Below are 17,457 nucleotides of genomic sequence, written 5' to 3' on the forward strand. Positions count from 1 at the left end.
ACTTTTGAAAATTTCTCTCTGTTTGTACCTTGAACTCAAATTACTTACAATGTCAGGATCTCCAATGATGTTCCATGATTGCATTTTGTTTGTTATGGTTATGTAAACAGGCTTTTGGGGATTCTAAAGAGGATTTCTTTTTTTGGGGGGGGGTTCCCTTAACTGAAATAATCCAGAAATCTCTGTGTTATAATATGGCAGCCACCAACCATGTGTGGCCAATTATATTTATATTAATTAAAACTTAAAATTCAGTTCCTCAATCACATTACCCACACTTTCAGGACTAAACAACTACCCATGGCTTGTGCTATAGCAGAAAGCAGATTACATTCCCATTACCACAGAAAGTTCTATTAAGATTGGTGATGCCAATAATCCAGAAAACCAAACCACAGAGTACCAACTAGCAGTGTTTTGCCTTCTCAAGATTTTATACTGTTTATACAATACACTTTAGGATATTCATTATAAAATATACTTAGTTTTCTTTTGATAAAATCAACATGTCAAATCACAAACAAAAGGCTTAGCTATTTCCAATATCCAAACATGCTTGCTCAGTAGCATTTACTTTCACATCAAAATCTATTCACTTGTGGCGTATGTATCATCAAGTCATATCTGAGTAACCAAGATCCCTATCCTGTGAAGCAGGATGCTCAGTTTCCCACTCCATTAAACAAGGATCTGAGAGAGTAGAGGACTTCCTGGTAGTGAGGGCAGTGACACCTAAATACTCCTAAACAGGAGGATCAGATCTTGCTCAGATAAAAATAATAAAACCTGGGAGAAAAGGCAACATGCAAAAATCTACCTTAGGATTTCACCTGACCGAAATTAAAGGTCAGTGACCTTAATGTACAACAGAGCTTCTGTCGCCCGTAGCTCCCGACTGTCAACTCAACTGAACTGACAGATACAACACTAGAGCGGGGGTGTGATGTAATGACTAACACTTAGCTTGGAGCACCTACACAATGCGAGGTGCCTAGTTCTGCTCCCAAGCCCAGCTTCCTGCTAAGCACACTCCAGGAGGCAGCAGGTGATGGCTCAGGACCTTGGGTTCCTGCGACTCACTGGAGAGGCCTGGACTGAGTTTCTGTGTCTATCTTGGCTTGTTTCTCTCAACCCCAGCTGTTGAAAGCATTTGGGGAGGAGTCAATGGATAGGCGACAGTTAATAAAGGAGCAACAACATTTTTCATGTTTCATGTTTCATGTTTTTAAAATGTTTTAAAAATTTTTTTGTGCTAGATTACTGAATACATTCAAAATAGAAAACAGTCAGTTCTAATTAAATTTCACCAAAGAATATCAGACCTAGGGTATTTTGTAAGTATTAAATAATGGGAACCATATATATGTAGAAACTTTTAAAACATTCTGACAGGGATAAACTCAGACACATGTATGTGTTCAACATTATACATGGAACTCAGATATAGGACAAAGTTACAAAATATAGACAGACAACATCAAATCACTTAGAAAGTCTCCCTTATTCATGGGATATGTTCCAAAATCCCCAGCAAATGCCTGAAACTCCAGACAGTACTGAGCCCCATAATTCAACAGATTTTCTACTTAACAAAGCACCTACCAGGCATGGTGTTTGTCACAGTGAGACACAGTACTAAAACTAACAATTAGTTTTCCTTTCCCTGTGATTTCATTAACATCCATGCTTCCCACAGTCCTTTGCAACCTCGACATTATTTTTTACTCCTTCACAGCTTTCATTTTTCACATAAAAGAAAGTACTTGGCTGCTTCTCTTGGCATTCGCTGCCAATATCATTACTCTTGAACTTTGGAGCTAATATTTAGGAAATAAGGGTTACTTGAACATAAGCACTGGGCCACTGTGACAGTCTGCTGGCTAGAGATGGCTACTAAGTGACTAAGAGGTGGGCAGCATATACAATGTGAATACATTGAACCAAGGAATGATTCATGTCCCCAGAAGGACAGGCAATTTTTTTTCCACCTTACAATGGTGTGCAATTTTAAACTTATGAGTTGTTTACTTCTGAGATTTTCCACTTTTCAGACCACAGTTGACAATAACTGAAATCACAAATAAAAGGAGACTATTATAGACTAGTAGTTAAGATGAGCTGTACATAAATTCTATTATGCCACTCAGACTATTTGTACGGGTGGGTTTGTCCATAAACTCAAGCAATACTTAAAAATATAGGAAGCAAATAGTAAAATGATATTTGGTCCAAGAAAATAAAATGTGGGCTAAGAATAGAATATATTCTTGTTTTCATCTAGAAATATTTATTTATTTTTATTGGAAAGTCAGAGTTACAGAGAGAGAAGGAAAGACAGAAATCTTCCAAAAGCTGGCTCACTCTCCTAATAGCTGCAATGGCTGAAGCTGGATGGTTGTGTCCAAAGCCTGAAGCCAGAAGCTTCTTTCAAGTCTCTCACATGGGTGCAGGAACCCAAGGACTCGTTCCATCATCTGCTGCTTTCCCAGGCCATACCTGGGAGATCAAATCAGCTGGAACTCAAACTGGTGCACATAGGGAATGCCAGCACCCCATCGTTGATTTTTTTTTTAAAAGAAAATATATTTATGGGCCTGGCACAGTAACCTAGTGGCTAAATTCCTCACCTTGCACAAGCCTGAATCCCATATGAGCACTGGTTCTAATCCCAGCAGCTCCACTTCCTATCCAGCTCCCTGCTTGTGGCCTGGGAAAGCAGTCAAGGATGGCCCAAAGCCTTGGGACCCTGCACCTGTGTGGGAAACCAGGAGGAAGTTCCTGGCTCCTGGCTTTGGACCGGCGCTGCACTGGCCATTGCAGTTACTTGGGGAGTGAACCATCGGACAGAAGATCCTCCTCTCTGTATATCTGACTTTGCAATAAAAATAAATAAATCTTTAAAAAAAAAAACCTCTGGGAGAAGGAAAGGGAATATAAAATGCAAATGTCCTATCATATTTGACCTTGAGTTTCCCAGAGAATAATAATTACTAGCAACTGCAAGAGCAAGTCTGTGTAGTGTCAGTTTAGAAGCTTTACAAATTGGAAATGAAAGGAACTGAAATGACCATTTACAAAAGTTTTGAAAGTCTGTGGATAAATGGCATTAGAGGATTAAGTTTAGGGCTACAGTTTGGCACAACAGTTAAGTCTCTGCTTGGAATGTCCATATCCAATACTAGCAGGCCTGGATTCAAGTCCCAACTCCACTCCTGACTCCAGCTTCCTGCTAATGCACACCCTGGGAGGCAGCAGGTGATGGCTCCAAGGCATAGGTCCTGACCTGCGGTGACTTCCTGACTCTGACCTGGCCCAGGGCTGGCTGTTGTTAATACTTTGGAGGGAACCAGCATGACCAATCTCTTTGCCTCTCTTTCTGCCCGTTCAAGAAATGAAGAAAAACTTAGAAAATCCATAAAGTTTATAATTTATCTTAAAAAAGGAAAAGATGTAAATTAATTTTGGTGTGGAAAAAATTTAAGTTCATTAAGTCCATGCAGAACTTTTTGAAACCGTGTGTGTGTATATACCCACAGAGATTTCCTAAAGAATTCAAAGCAATGTACCCTTTTAGTCCATTTAGAAGATCACATACAAGTCAAGACTCAATTACAACTTTGCAAAAATTTGTGCTTAGAAATTATTAACACCAGTTATACAAATTCTTCCAGAAAATGGAAGAGGAAACACTTCTGAATCAATTTTATGATGTCAATATTAATCCAGACACGGAACAACACAAAACAACAAATTGACCTGCACCCCTTATGCAAAAATTCTCAGTAAAACTGGACCAAATATTCCACAGCCAAATGGGTTATATTCCAGGTAAGCAAAGCACATTTAATAGTTGAAAAATAATCTGTGTAATTTGCCATATAACAAGCTGGAAAAAAAAAATCACAGGTTATCAACTGTTACAAGGACAAAATTAAACACCCTTCCAGGGTAAGAACTCTGAGCATACCAGGAGCAAAGCAGGAACTTTATCAACTACATAAAAAGCAACCACAAATCCCTTCTGCTAACAAACCTGTGGTGACAAAGATCAGTTTTTTCCCCCTAAACACAGAAATAAGACAAGGATGTTTAAGTTCTAGCCACTACCATGAAGTAAGAGAAATTAAAGGCATACAATTTGGAAAAGAGAGAGAAGAAAACTACAACGATCTATAAACTACAACAAAACCAGTCTGAACAGGAAAACTTAAAAGAATCTACATACACCTTCTAGAACAAGGAAGTAATTTCAATAAGGTTGTAAGATAGAAGACCAAACCGATCACTTATTTTTCAACTTCATTTTCTCTACATATGGTGGCAATGAATAAGTCAAAATTTAAAATGCCAATACCATTTTCAAAGGAAGTGAAACATCAGTTATAAAAATGTAACAAAGCCTATATATAGAATCTAAAATGAGGACAGATTACCAGTGAAATAAATCTAAGACCTAAATATCTGGAATATCAAATGTGCTCATGGCCTGGAAACTTCACAAAGGTATCAACTCTTCCACACTGATCCACAGATTCAGGGCCATTCCTGTCAAAAATCTTGGCAAACATCTTTGTAAAAATAGACAAGCCTAACCCAAAATGTATGTGGAAATGGAACTTAAACAAACCAAACAATTTTTAAAAAGAAATACCACAGAGTTGCAATAATCAAAACAGTGTGTCTTGGGATGAATAAAGAGATCAACAAAACTAAGAATGCAGAAAGATTGAAGCAAGCATGCTCAATTCATCCTGACCAAGAAGCAAAGGTGACAGAAGGGCAGAAGTCTCCACAAATGGGGATGGAGCAACGGAGACTCCAGAGGGGAGGGGGAAACGCACTGGACCTAAATTTAAAGCTTGACATAAAAATTAACTTCATATAAAAATGACTTACATGTAAAATGCTAAGCTATGAAAGTTTTAAAACAGAACATAGACGAAAACTTTGGAGTTTGTGAGAAGGCATGAGAGACCAAATGAAAAGAAAAATCACAAAATAGGAGAAAATGTTCCCAAATCACAAAGATCTGCTGACTAGAATAATGCTTTTTTAAACCCTCAAAATTCAACATTAAACCAAATAGTAGTAGAATGCAAAGACAGGTACAGATATTTTATTCAAGAGAACATACAGATAGAAAGTAAATACAAAAGTTTCAGTATGACCACTGAGAAAAATGCAAATTAAAACCACGAATCATTGCTCCCTACCTATCAGAATAGCCTCAGTGACAGCTGTCAACAGTGGGGAGGACAGGCAGAGCTCGGGCACACACACTTGGTAAGCCAGAGGGGCGAGAACCCTTCAGCTAAAACTCACTGATCAGTATCAACACTGACAACTCTTTTATTTCAGAAAAATAAGAATCAATGTTTACATAAAAACTTGTAGATGACTGTTCACAGTAACTCTGCATGTATTTGTCAAAAACTGGAAACTATCCAAACGTCCTTCAATAGGTCTTTAAACACAAACTGTAGTATATATATATGTCATGGACACTAGAAGAGGCAATGAGCTAATACTAGATTCAACTGGATAAAATTCAAGGATATTATTAAGAAAAAGCCTCTATCAAAAAGATACACAGTGCATGATTCATTATTTAATTCTGGCAAGGAGACTATCACACAGATACACAGGAATCAGCAGTTGCCATGGGTTAAGGGTGGGAGAGAATGGTGGTGGCTATCAAGGAATACTAGAGGGGCTTCTGGTGATGGCACAGAGCAGTATCTTCACACCAAGCTGCCTGGAACTACACACTCACACACCTATGAGCACAAAACCAGTGACACCTAAGTGAACTCCATGGATTCCACCAACTCCAGTTGTGCACCAAGTTCAACAGCAGAAGAGCAGAGGATGCAGGCAGATTTCTTTGCTGAACTTTTCCTTTGAGGGTTGAGGGTGGTTTGTTTGGTTTTGCAACCTCCTAGGAATCTATGGCAGCTAACATCAATTAAGCTATACTATCTTTAGAGATATGGCAATGTCTACACCTCTCTAAAGACAAGATACCTCAAATTTACACAGACAAAAAAAAGTTTCCCTCCCAAATAAGCTATAATTCTGTCATCTCATCACTGTAATTTAATTAGTTGCAGCACATCAAATTTCTTTAAGCACTGTATAATACAGCCTGTTGCAGTAAAGAGAACACAGCTCACTCAGCATACAGAGGGTCAGATCTCTAACCATTAGGCCCACGCTGACAATTACCCAGAGAACAAGCTGACAAGTTCTAATCTTTAGGAAGTTCATTTAGATTGTCTCTGTGTGCGTGTGCATATTTCTGTGTGTATATATGAAATGCAAATATGCACAACACAGTGAACACTTGTCATGTGTTTGGTACAATTCAAATAGCCCTCAGTAAACTAGGGAAAAATCATTCTCAAATAAACTAACAACATCAGGCAAAAGTTAAAGATGAAACATCACAATCTTAAGACACACTAAAGAAAGAGTAAAATTAGTGTTTAGAAGCCAGGACAGAAAGAACTGGATCATACAGAGAAAAGGTTAAATGAGTCTAAAAATCAGGTAATGAATTAGCTAATGAATTACGAATAGTGAAAACTGTTTCTCTGTGTGCTTGCAGAGATCAATAGAAACGAAACAGGTTTATACCACTGTGGAAAGTTGAACAAGGCAACAGTAAGTAACAGCAACAGGAATTTCATGTTAGTAATCTTTCAACTATTTGTTTTTAATTTGAAACTACATGGGGCTTGGGGACACTAAGTCTAAAAGCTTTCTGCTATTCATTACTCAGTGTGATAACTGTAAAAGAATCTTTCTTAAAAAACTATTTATTTATTTATCTATCCGATTCATTTCACTTTTGCTGGAAAGGCAGAGTACAGAAAGAAGGAGAGGTACAGAGAAGAGCAATCTTCCACCTCCTGGTACACTCCTCAAATGGCTTCAAAGGCCAGAGCTGAGACAATCTGAAGCCAAGAGCTTCTTCCAGGTCTCCTACAGGGTACAAGGACCCAAGGACATGTGTCACCCTCAGCTGATTTCCCAGGCCACAAGCAGGCAGCTGGATCAGAAGGGGAGCAGTCAGGACACAAACTGGCAGCATGTCAGTGCCTGCAGGTGAAGGATTAGCTTGTTGAGCCACTGTGCTGGCCTCTGGTACTTTGCAAGGCAGAGTACCAGACTGGAGAGAAGGACGGGACCAAGAAAGAGATCTCCCATGCACTAGTTCACCCCAAATGGCTACAACAGTCAGGGCTGGGCCAGATCGAAGGCAGGAGTCAGGAACTATGAACCTGGATCTCCCATGAGTGGCAGGGAGCCAAGTATGAGGACCATTCCCTGCTGCTTTCCCAAGCACAGCAGGCAGTTAGATTAAAAACAGAGCAGTTCAAAGTCCTCACTGTCAAAGTGCTGGGATCCCATATGGGCCCCAGTTCTAATCCTGGCGGTCCCACTTCCCATCCAGCTCCCTGCTTGTGGCCTGAGAAAGCAGTCATGGACAGCCCAAAGCCTTGGGACCCTGCACCTGTGTGGGAGACTTGGAGGAAGTTCCTGGCTCCTGGCTTCAGATCTGCACAGCTCTGGCCATTGCAGCCACTTGGGGAGTGAATCATCGGATGGAAGAGCTTTCTCTCTGTCTCTCCTCCTCTCTGTATATCTGACTTTGCGATAAAAATAAAATAAATCTTAAAAAAAAAAAAGCAGAGCAGTTACAGACTCAAACTAAACTTTGATATGGGACAATAGTGTTGTAAGTGGCAGCTTAACTCACTGTGCCACGTGCTCCACCACCCCAAAAATTTCCAAGGAAGAATCTACCACTAATTCAAGTGAAATAAGTTTCCTATTAAAGTATTAAATGTTTAAAAATTAGCACATCACTCAGTCCATTAGTAGAAACACAGATCAGTGGCTGGAAGCTACATAGGGCCTTTTTCTTATCAAAAAGCTGTACCAGAACACAGGCCAGTTCTCATGTTTAATTATTCTCTAAAGTGACTTCTGCACTGGAACAGCAGAGGTGAAGAACTGCCACAGAGAACAAATGACCCAAAAAGCCTAAAAAAGTTTGGATTTTATCCAGCTTTTTACAGAAAATTTGACAACATCTGATTTTTGTCAAAAAGTTCTCTAAGCCAATTAATCTGAGCAATTCTGACCGGCAAGACAACTATGATTCTACTTGTTTAAAGCAGCACTTGATCCCATGCTGGATGAAACTAAATACTTATGACGACAACCCCTGTCTTTTCTGTCACGGCTGTTACATCAAACAGTGACACAAAATCAGGAAATGGGCTATAACCATGCTCCGGCTGATACTGATCCATGATGCAAGAAAAGAAAATGGCCTTGAACAGATAAAAATCTGCAGGTTACCCAAGAAGATAACAATAAAAATAAAATTGTTAAAATAGAAATGACTTACGCTGTATGTGAATGAGCTGCTTTGGCATCTTAAATTCCCCAGGATATATAGATTCATAGTAAGCAATATTACTTTCTGCTTCTGGGACTGGAATAACCATATTATCCCTCTTCTCGCCATACACCTGTTGTGCTGAGATTGCCCGCTGAAGATGATGTTCCTAGAAAGAGAGAAAGCAGGTATTTATATTTTAACAAGTAGCAAACAGAATGGACATTTTTACTAAGAGGCTCTTCCTCATTTGATTTAAAAAGAAATTTTAGAAGGTCTTGGGAGTAGGCTGTTAACAATACAACCACTGGTACAAAACATTTTAAAGTACAAAACATTTTAAAATAGAAATAAAAATAATCTAATTAGAAACACTGTTTCCACAATTTTCCTCACCTTTTCCCAAAATGTACCACACATTAAACTGAGTCAGATTTCGGAAAGGTGACTAAAATTGTTAAAGCCTGCATGTAACAGATGAGAATAGTTAAAAAAAAAAAAAGAACACTTGAAGTTATCAGGAGAAAAAACCCTACATATAACAAGTATCCTACTGACTGAAACTGATTCATACAGTGCTCTGTAAAGTAAGAACAGTACAACAGGATCTTTCCAAAGGGTACAGATTAGCACTCCATTTTCAGCTTATGACATCGACTAAACTGATGCCAACCCAAATCCTCCTCCTTTGCCTCAAGTAACAACACCACCACACACAATTTCTGGGACCCTTCCTAAACAGCAGTAACAGCACGCTGCGGCTGGAACCTCAAGCTCTGGAATCGGGGTTCTCTTTGGATCAGAATCCAAACTCAACAGAAAAATAGTCTATGACTCTTGGCAAGAACATTCAGTCTTCTAATAAGCAAAAAACAGAATCTACCTTCTAGAACTGGCAAGAGGTTTAATAGGTTTAATAAATGTGACACTACCTAGGAAATTTTACTAGTCTAGATACCTACCATGAGCCACTATAACCATGTTGCCCTTACCCAACCCTATCAACACTGAACTTTAGCATGAAATGTACTAAACTATTTTTACAGACATAGGAAAACTTCCAGTCCTCATGGTTATGGTTAAGAGCACACATATTCCTCCAAAATTTTTGCCTACACAAATATATACACACGGGGCCAAAACGATAGCAACTGGCTAATCCTCCATCTCCAAGCATCCACATCTCACACAGGCACTGGTTTGAGTCCCAGTTGTTTCACTCCCCATCCAGCTGCCTGCTGTGGTCTGGGAAAGCAGTGGAGGATGGGACGCTGCATTCACATGGGAGACCCAAAAGAAGCTTCTAGCTGCTGGCTTCAGATTGCTACAGCTCTGGACATTGTGGCCACTTGGGGAGCAAACCAGGGGATAGATCTTTCCCTCCGTCTCTCCCTGTGTAACTCTGCCTTTTCAATAAAAATACCAACATTTCTTAAAAAAAAAAAATCTTTAAAACATACATACACAGGATGCTACTCCACTGAGGATCCTCAGGCTTCTGCTTACTGCTACATCATGGACTATTCCATATGGACATTTCCATTACACTATTTGCAGCAGCAGCTTGTATTCAATTGCATGGATAGGCTGTAATTCATTCAAGCAGAAAATAATTCAAAAGGGAAAAAAATAAGAAAACCTCTCCAGAAACAGCCTATATGTCTACATCACTACCCAAACACTAGGAAAGCAGCCTTGCATTGTTTTACACAAGACACCTCGGTGACCTTGTGAAAGCACATGTAGGAAGTGCTCTGCAGGCGTCTATGCAGCGATAACCAGATGTGTTCCTATCACCCCTTGGGGTACTTCTGGACACTCCTTGTTTTTTTTTTTTTTATCTTTATTCATTTTATTTTAGGTTATTATCTTTGCAAATAATGGTTACATTCTTTCTTCCCTCAGTTTTCTTATCGGCATTTAAACACTTGGAATATTTCTCCTTCTCAATATTAAGGAAATGAGTTTCATGTAATAAATTTTACATTTTTTTTTTAACTTCTGACTTTGGATTATTTTCTTCCCATGCAGTGAAGTTCTATTGATCAAATTTATTAAACATTTTCTTCATGATTTTGTCACACCTACACTTGCAAACTAGGACTTATAATACATAATATATATGCTACAGGAGATATATATATACACACATATATATGTATGTATGTGTATTATAACAATTCAATCTTTGATTCTGAGCCCGAAGGCTATTTTGTGGCTCCTGGTGGACACTAAGCATGAATGCTTTGTGTCTATGGAACAGGGGAGGGATGGTGTGAGCAGTGGTACATCTCTTAGCTCCAAATGCCCATATGTAGAGTTTCTAGGAATCCCATCCAGCTGTGCAATCTTACATGCATACTCTTCTATTCTCAGATGCACTCAAATGCTAACCAGTAGGCATGCAGCCACATAAAAGTCAAGGAGTGGGGAAGCAAAGCACATAATTCTTATCTGTTTTTTTTTTAAGATTTATTTATTTTTCATTACAAAGTCAGACATACAGAGAGGAGGAGAGACAGAGAGGAAGATCTTCCATTTGATGATTCACTCCCCAAGTGAGCCGCAAGGGCCAGTACTACGCCGATCCAAGGCCAGGAACCAGGAACCTCTTCCAGGTCTCCAACATGGGCGCAGGGTCCCAAAGCTTTGGGCCGTCCTCAACTGTTTTCCCAGGCCACAAGCAAGGAGCTAGATGGGAAGCGGAGCTGCCGGGACCAGAACCGGCGCCCATATGGGATCAGAACCGGCGCGTTCAAGGTGAGGACTTTAGCCACTAGACCACGCCACCGGGCCCTCTTATCTGTTTCTTGTTTCCAACTCAGAACTTAATCTCCCAAATGGGAAGGATTAAGACTTTGGATGCCCCCACAAACCTGTCCTGGTTTATTTCTGCTAATCCCTCTGGATACAGCATTCAACAATTTGTTGACTTTGTTTCATTAGTTCTGGTATCAGTCACCCATCCCAAAGAAGAGGTGTTAATATGTAAGAACAGAATGATAATGTCTAAGATTAGCAAGTTAAAAAAAAAAAAACTATTTCGTATTTCCCTAAAGGTTATGAAAAAAAAATCAAATATCAAGTTTTTACTCTAATTTTCTACATTTTAATTTTATATCTACAATTTTTTTCTTTTTCTTTTTTTTTTACTGGAAAGTCAAGTTTATAGAGAGGAGAGACAGAGAGAGCTCTTCCATCAGGTGATTTCTCCCCCCAACCCCTTGCAAGTGGCTGCAATGGCCACACCTGAGCTGACATGAAGCCAGGAACCAGGAGTCTCCTCCAGGTCCTCCCACACAAGTACAGGGTCCGAAGGCTTTGGCCCATCCTCTATTGCTTTCCCAGGCCACAAACAGGGAACTTGATGGGAAGTGGAGCAGCTGGGACATGAACCAGTGCCTATAATGGATGGGCGCATGGAAGGCAAGGATTTAGCTGCTAAGCCATCGTACCAGGCCCGCTTATGCTAATACTTTACATGTGTTAAACAGCACAATATGAATCATACTACTTTTATTACCTAGTAAGGCAACTGCCTCCATATGATTTTTTAAAAAAAGACCTATTTATTCTTAATGGAAAGGAAGATCAAATTTACGGAGAGAAGGACAGAGGGAAAATTTGTTCCATCTGCTGGTTTGCTCCCCAAATGGCCGCCATGGCCAGAGCTAATCCAAAGCCAACAGCCAGAAGTTTCCTCTGAGTCTCTCACATGGTGCAGGGTCCCATGGCTTTGGGTAGTCTTCCAAAGTCCTCTTTGGCCACAAGCAGGAGCTGGGACATGAACTGGCAACCATTTGGGGTCCCAGCCCTTGCCACTCAGTCAGGCCCCCCATCCTAAGCATTGCAAGAGCTGAGACTGCTATCTACTCTGTTCCCTGCATCACTGAATCAGCTGAGCAGAAAGCAGGATGAGTCAATGAACATGTGTGGATGCTGTATTTCCCTGGAGGCATCCACATACTGACATGTGCAAGCATGTATTCACACACACAAAGCTTCAAAATACACATACTGAAAAGTGAACAGATTACCTCTGGGTGGAACAATTTTGAAATTTACCTCCCACATTTCCATTTTTTCCACATTCTAAAATGTATGGAGTAGTTATTAACAGAAAAAAAGGAGAGTGAGTATATCTCACTGAACGGACAATGGCATTTCTTTTTTAAAATCTTTTTGTATTTGAGAAATAGAAATAGAGGGAGACAAGCAGACATCTACTGGTTCACTTCCCGAACATATGCCAACAATCTGAGCAGGAGTGAGCTAGGCAGAAGCCACAAACAGGGAATCCAATCTGGAGCTCTCATTTGAGTGGAAGGGATCCAACTATTTTAGCTGTCACCTGCTGCCTGCCAGGATGTGCATCAGCAGGAAACTGGAATCAGTAGTAGAATCAGAAATACAGCACAGCGGCACATGAACCCAGGATCTCAAGTGATGTCTCATACCACCCCTACCAGTGAAATTTCAAAATACACCTAACTGCAGCACTGCATAAGCTTAACATTCCTATACCGCAATCATGGGAATTACATGGTGACTGGACAGGATAAGGGAGTGGCCAGTATGCTATCAGCTTTGCAGACACACACACAGCATAAACAAACATGCCCTCCAGAGGCACACCATTTCTCCTACCATAATGAAGATTTTAAATCAATAAAGTATCTAATAAGAGTGGAGAGTAGCAAAGGAAAAAATGCAGCAATACCAAACGTCCAAGCTTAACTAACACTGAAAGTTTGATTTTTTAACTTTGTAACTTCTTAAAAAAAAAAAAAGACTTATTTATAGATATACAGAGAGGAGGGGAGACAGAGAGGAAGATCCCCTATCGGGCGAGGATTCACTCCCTAAGTGGCTGCAATGACTGGAGCAGAGCCAATTTGAAGCCAATTTGAGAGCCTCTTCTGGGTCTCTCACATCTGCAGGGTCCCAAGGCCTTGGGCCATCCTCGAGTGCTTTTCCAGGCCACAAGCAGGGAGTTGTATGGGAAGCGGTGCTACGGGATTAGAACTGGTGCCCATATGGAATCCTGAGTGTGCAAGGCGAGGACTTTAGGCACTAGGCTACCATGCTAGGCCCTTAATTTTGTAACTTCTAAGAGATTTAAGCCCTCTGCTGGTTCTTCATGAAGGATATAGCACTACAAACTCGGGGCCAATTTGTCAGCAATCAATCAATCACAGAGACCCTGTTTGGGAAACGCTGATATAGTACCAGAGTTAGAGATACAGAGCTGAACATTAAGGGTTATGAAGTGCACTAAGGCTTATTTGGGTTGTTCACTAATTAAGTTGGTTTATATTTATTCTCAGATCAGCCTAAATGTAAATGAAATTCAATATTTAAAAATTAACATATGGGCCCAGTGCAATAGCGTAGCTGTTAAAGACCTCGCCCTGAAAGCACTAGGATCCCATATGGGCACCGGTTCTAATCCCGGCAGCACCACTTCCCATCCAGCTCCCTGCTTGTGGCCCGGGAAAGCAGTAAAGGACGGCCCAAAGCTTTGGGACCCTGCGCCCGTGTGGGAGACCTGGAAGAAGCTCCCAGCTTCAGACAGGCTCAGCTCCAGTCGCTGGGGCCGCTTGGGGATAGAACCATCGGATGGAAGATCTTCCTCTGTCTCTCCAAATATATCTGCCTTTCCAATAAAAATATATAAATCTTTTTAAAAATTTACATATAAACCTACAACAATAGAGTCAGATGAACAATAAAAGCACTGCTACCAACATTTTTTATAAGTAACAATATTTTCTATAAAAAACAGAAACAAGGGATCACAAGACAGCAAACAATGAGGTTTAGAAAATTCAGAGGCATGCTTTTCTTTCTCCACAAATTTTACTCTTCTAGCATGGGGTCCCCCAAAGCATTCACTTTTGTACTTTCAGCCTGCTATTCTAGTGCAGCGGGAAAGCAAGAGCTTCAAATTTATGATTTACAGAGACCCAAATATGATGCTTAGTGTCATCATCTGACCCTAGGTCCAGCAAGCCACCTGATATGAACTTCCGTTATTTGCATAGTATACCCATCTTTCTCTTCTCTCTGGCAAGTAATCATTCTTACCCTCCTCATTCTTGATTTTTGCTTATCCCTTTTTAGTGGTTTAAAAAAATACTCTTTTTAAAATGCTTGGTTAATGAAAATGGTTAATTAAAAGTACATACCACTAATTTTGAGGATAAACACCGTATTTTACCAAGTAAGAGTGACATTAGCTATCTGGAAGCATAAATGTGAAGGTGCAGGTTTTGTGGCTGTATCATAGACCTCTACCTTTGCTTAAATGGGTAAACATTTGCTAGGCCACACCTCCCAGAGTGATCCCCACCTTCACTGTCCATCATCACCTCGTCACTGCCTCCTCAGCCCTCATTTGCAATCCTGCAGTACTATATGCTATACTTACAACTTCATCACTGCGTATATACTAATGTCTTAATGATTGCAGATCATGTCCAAAATGTCTTCATGTCTTTTCCTTCACAAGACACAGTATCTTTTCGTATCTGGCAACTGCCAATCTTTTAAGAATGGGAGCCAAGACTGTACCTACAATCTACTCTGCATCAGTATATTTTAGCTTATTGCAGGTGTTCAGTATTTTGCAAATTATCACGGTAAGAACAACCCAATCTGAACACATTTCTACATGCCTAACAATACACTCTACTAAATACCACCAAATCAAAAAAGAGCTTTTCAGGGGTGCATGTTGTGGCACAACTGGTCACACACTGCTTGAACATACGCATCCCCCATCGGCATGGGCCAGAGTCCTGGCATCACTGCTCTGCATTCAGCTTCCTGCTCATGCATCCTGACAGGCAGCTGAGGAAGAAGGCTCAAGTGCATCCCTGGATCCCTGCCTCGTGTGGAAAATCCAGACAGAGTCCCAGACTCCTGGATTTGGTGACCCAGTCTAATGTGAACCAAGGAATACAGGCCCTTCTCTCTGTTGCTCCGTCTTCCAAGTAAATGAAACAGACATTAAGAAAAAGAGCTACTTTAGGTTGTATTATGAAAATGTCTAAACCAAGATTTTTCTCTGTTCTCTAAGTTTGTATTTAAAAAAATCATGACTTTGATATTTAGTCATAACAGCTAAGACAACATTTAAACCTTTTCAGTTGCTGAATGAAAACCAGTTCACAAGAACCAGCAATACCATAGAAAACTACTTATGAGTAAAAAAAGTAACAGCTAATTCCATAAAAATTTACTGAAGAGATTTAAATTAAAGCCCTTATTATTTATACAAACAGAACTAGGTACCATTGCTGCTTGAAAATAACACCTAAGCTAAACTATTTGTTCCTCTATTTTCAAATGACATGAAAAATAGGTTAAAGGCAGAGAGTCAGTGAAGAGACAAGTGCATGTGCTGTGCTTCCATGGGCAAAACCTGTGAAGACAGTTGGAATAGCTGAGGCTGAAGCTAGGAGCCAATGAACGCTATCTCCAGGTACCTGGTCAGGGCAGCCAAGACCAGTGCATCCCACAGTTTGCAGGAGGAGCAAGCTGGACTCAAACCCCAAGTCTCCCAGGAGAGGGACGTAGCTTACCTTCACCTTAAAATTATATTTTTAAAAACTCTTATTCAGAATATTGCTCCAGCAGAAACACATTCCCTAGTTCCTGTACATTCAAATTCTGAAATTCTGCTACACTGGTCCTTGTAACAGCCTTCTAACTAGCTCCCTGTATTCCTTAAAAGCGTCTACATCACAAAAGATTAAACATCTGCTGGATACCGACGGGCCAGAATGTAGGCAACACATGTGTAAGTGAGTTGGAGAAGTGTGTGCATAGTGGGGGAAGGCAGGCAGACATTAGGAGGAAGAGGATGATAGAGAAATGATAATGTAAATGAGGGCAAGTATTAAAAAATAAAATTGCACCTGGATAAAGGGTATACACTCTAAGTACTACTGCTTTTCCTGCAGTTTTTCTATACCTGAAATTACCCCCAGTTGTTGTTTCTTTTTTCTTTTAAAGAGTAAAAGGAATTTAGGGGAGGAGGAGGAACAAGCTCTAAGAGATGCAAGAAATAACACTTTTGTCACTACGTAACATGATCCTCCCAAGTTTCTGACTGCAATTCCCTCTCACCTATGTTATTGTAGTGACCTGTATTGATAAAACAATTTTTGGAAATACAGAGGCATGGATAAACAATGTAGAACAATTCCTTAATTAAAAAAATCATTACAAATCTTATATGCCAAAAGGCACTATTATCTCCCAGAGGAGCAATACAGCCCGCAGCATTTCTTATTCCTTTGGTTACTTCGGTGTGATTAACTTGCTCATTTGGTGGGACTTAGTACTGACAAAGCCACAGGGCACAGGCACGTGGCATAGCAGTTCCGAGCACTTGGGTTGGCTACCCAGCTCCGCGCCGACGCCAGGGCCCGGGTTCCTGCCACCTGTGGGAAACTAGGGTTGCTTTCTCAAGACCTAGCTTTGGAGTATGGACCATAATGGAGGAGTACTCCCTCTTGCTCTTTGTCTAAAGAAAACAAAAATTAACAGTTCAGGGAAATTGAGTTTTTTAAGTTAAAAATACTAAAAACATTTTTTTTTTTGTACAGCTGACTATCAATTTTGAACTTGCAATTACTGTGCAACTCACAGGAAGTTGGTTTTTCACTAAACTTTTTTTTAAGGGGGGAGGGACTCTACTGTCACAATGAAAATTCCCACAATGGAGTTACCTTTTATGAAGAATGATAAGATCAGAGGTTACCAAACAGGAGCTTGGAAGTCAAATCCAGCCCATCCAATTTACATATCGCTCAGGGCTCTTTTTACCCTACACCAAGCCAGCAGAGTAGTTCTGACAAGAAAAAGTAAGGCCCTTTAGTAAGGTCCAAAATAGAAATCTAATTCTCTTCAGAAAAGGTCTGCAGACTTTTGATCTTGATAGATTTAATTTTTGTGGCTCAGCAGTCTGATATGGTAAGGCACATCACTGGCAGACATTAAAGCATGCTTATAATTTATATGCTAAAAATGAGAGAAAA

At 40.2% G+C, this 17,457-nt stretch overlaps 1 protein-coding gene across 5 annotated transcripts in view; it reads right to left on the reverse strand.

The window, feature by feature from the left end:
• EPC1 (enhancer of polycomb homolog 1) overlaps positions 1-17,457 on the reverse strand; it is a 69,321-nt gene that overhangs the window by 21,906 nt on the left and 29,958 nt on the right. For 4 of the 5 annotated variants that reach the window (XM_040988087.1, XM_040988089.1, XM_040988086.1 and 1 more), the window contains exon 2: positions 8,420-8,579. In XM_040988087.1, the coding sequence (XP_040844021.1) occupies positions 8,420-8,579 (160 nt within the window). The remainder of the gene's footprint in view (positions 1-8,419; positions 8,580-17,457) is intronic. The other variant, XM_040988090.1, reaches the window with a different exon arrangement.

Source organism: Ochotona curzoniae, unplaced genomic scaffold (genome assembly GCF_017591425.1).
Source record: "Ochotona curzoniae isolate NIBS_2020 unplaced genomic scaffold, NIBS_Ocur_1.0 contig_4797, whole genome shotgun sequence".
In the NCBI taxonomy this organism is placed as follows: Eukaryota; Metazoa; Chordata; class Mammalia; order Lagomorpha; family Ochotonidae; genus Ochotona; species Ochotona curzoniae.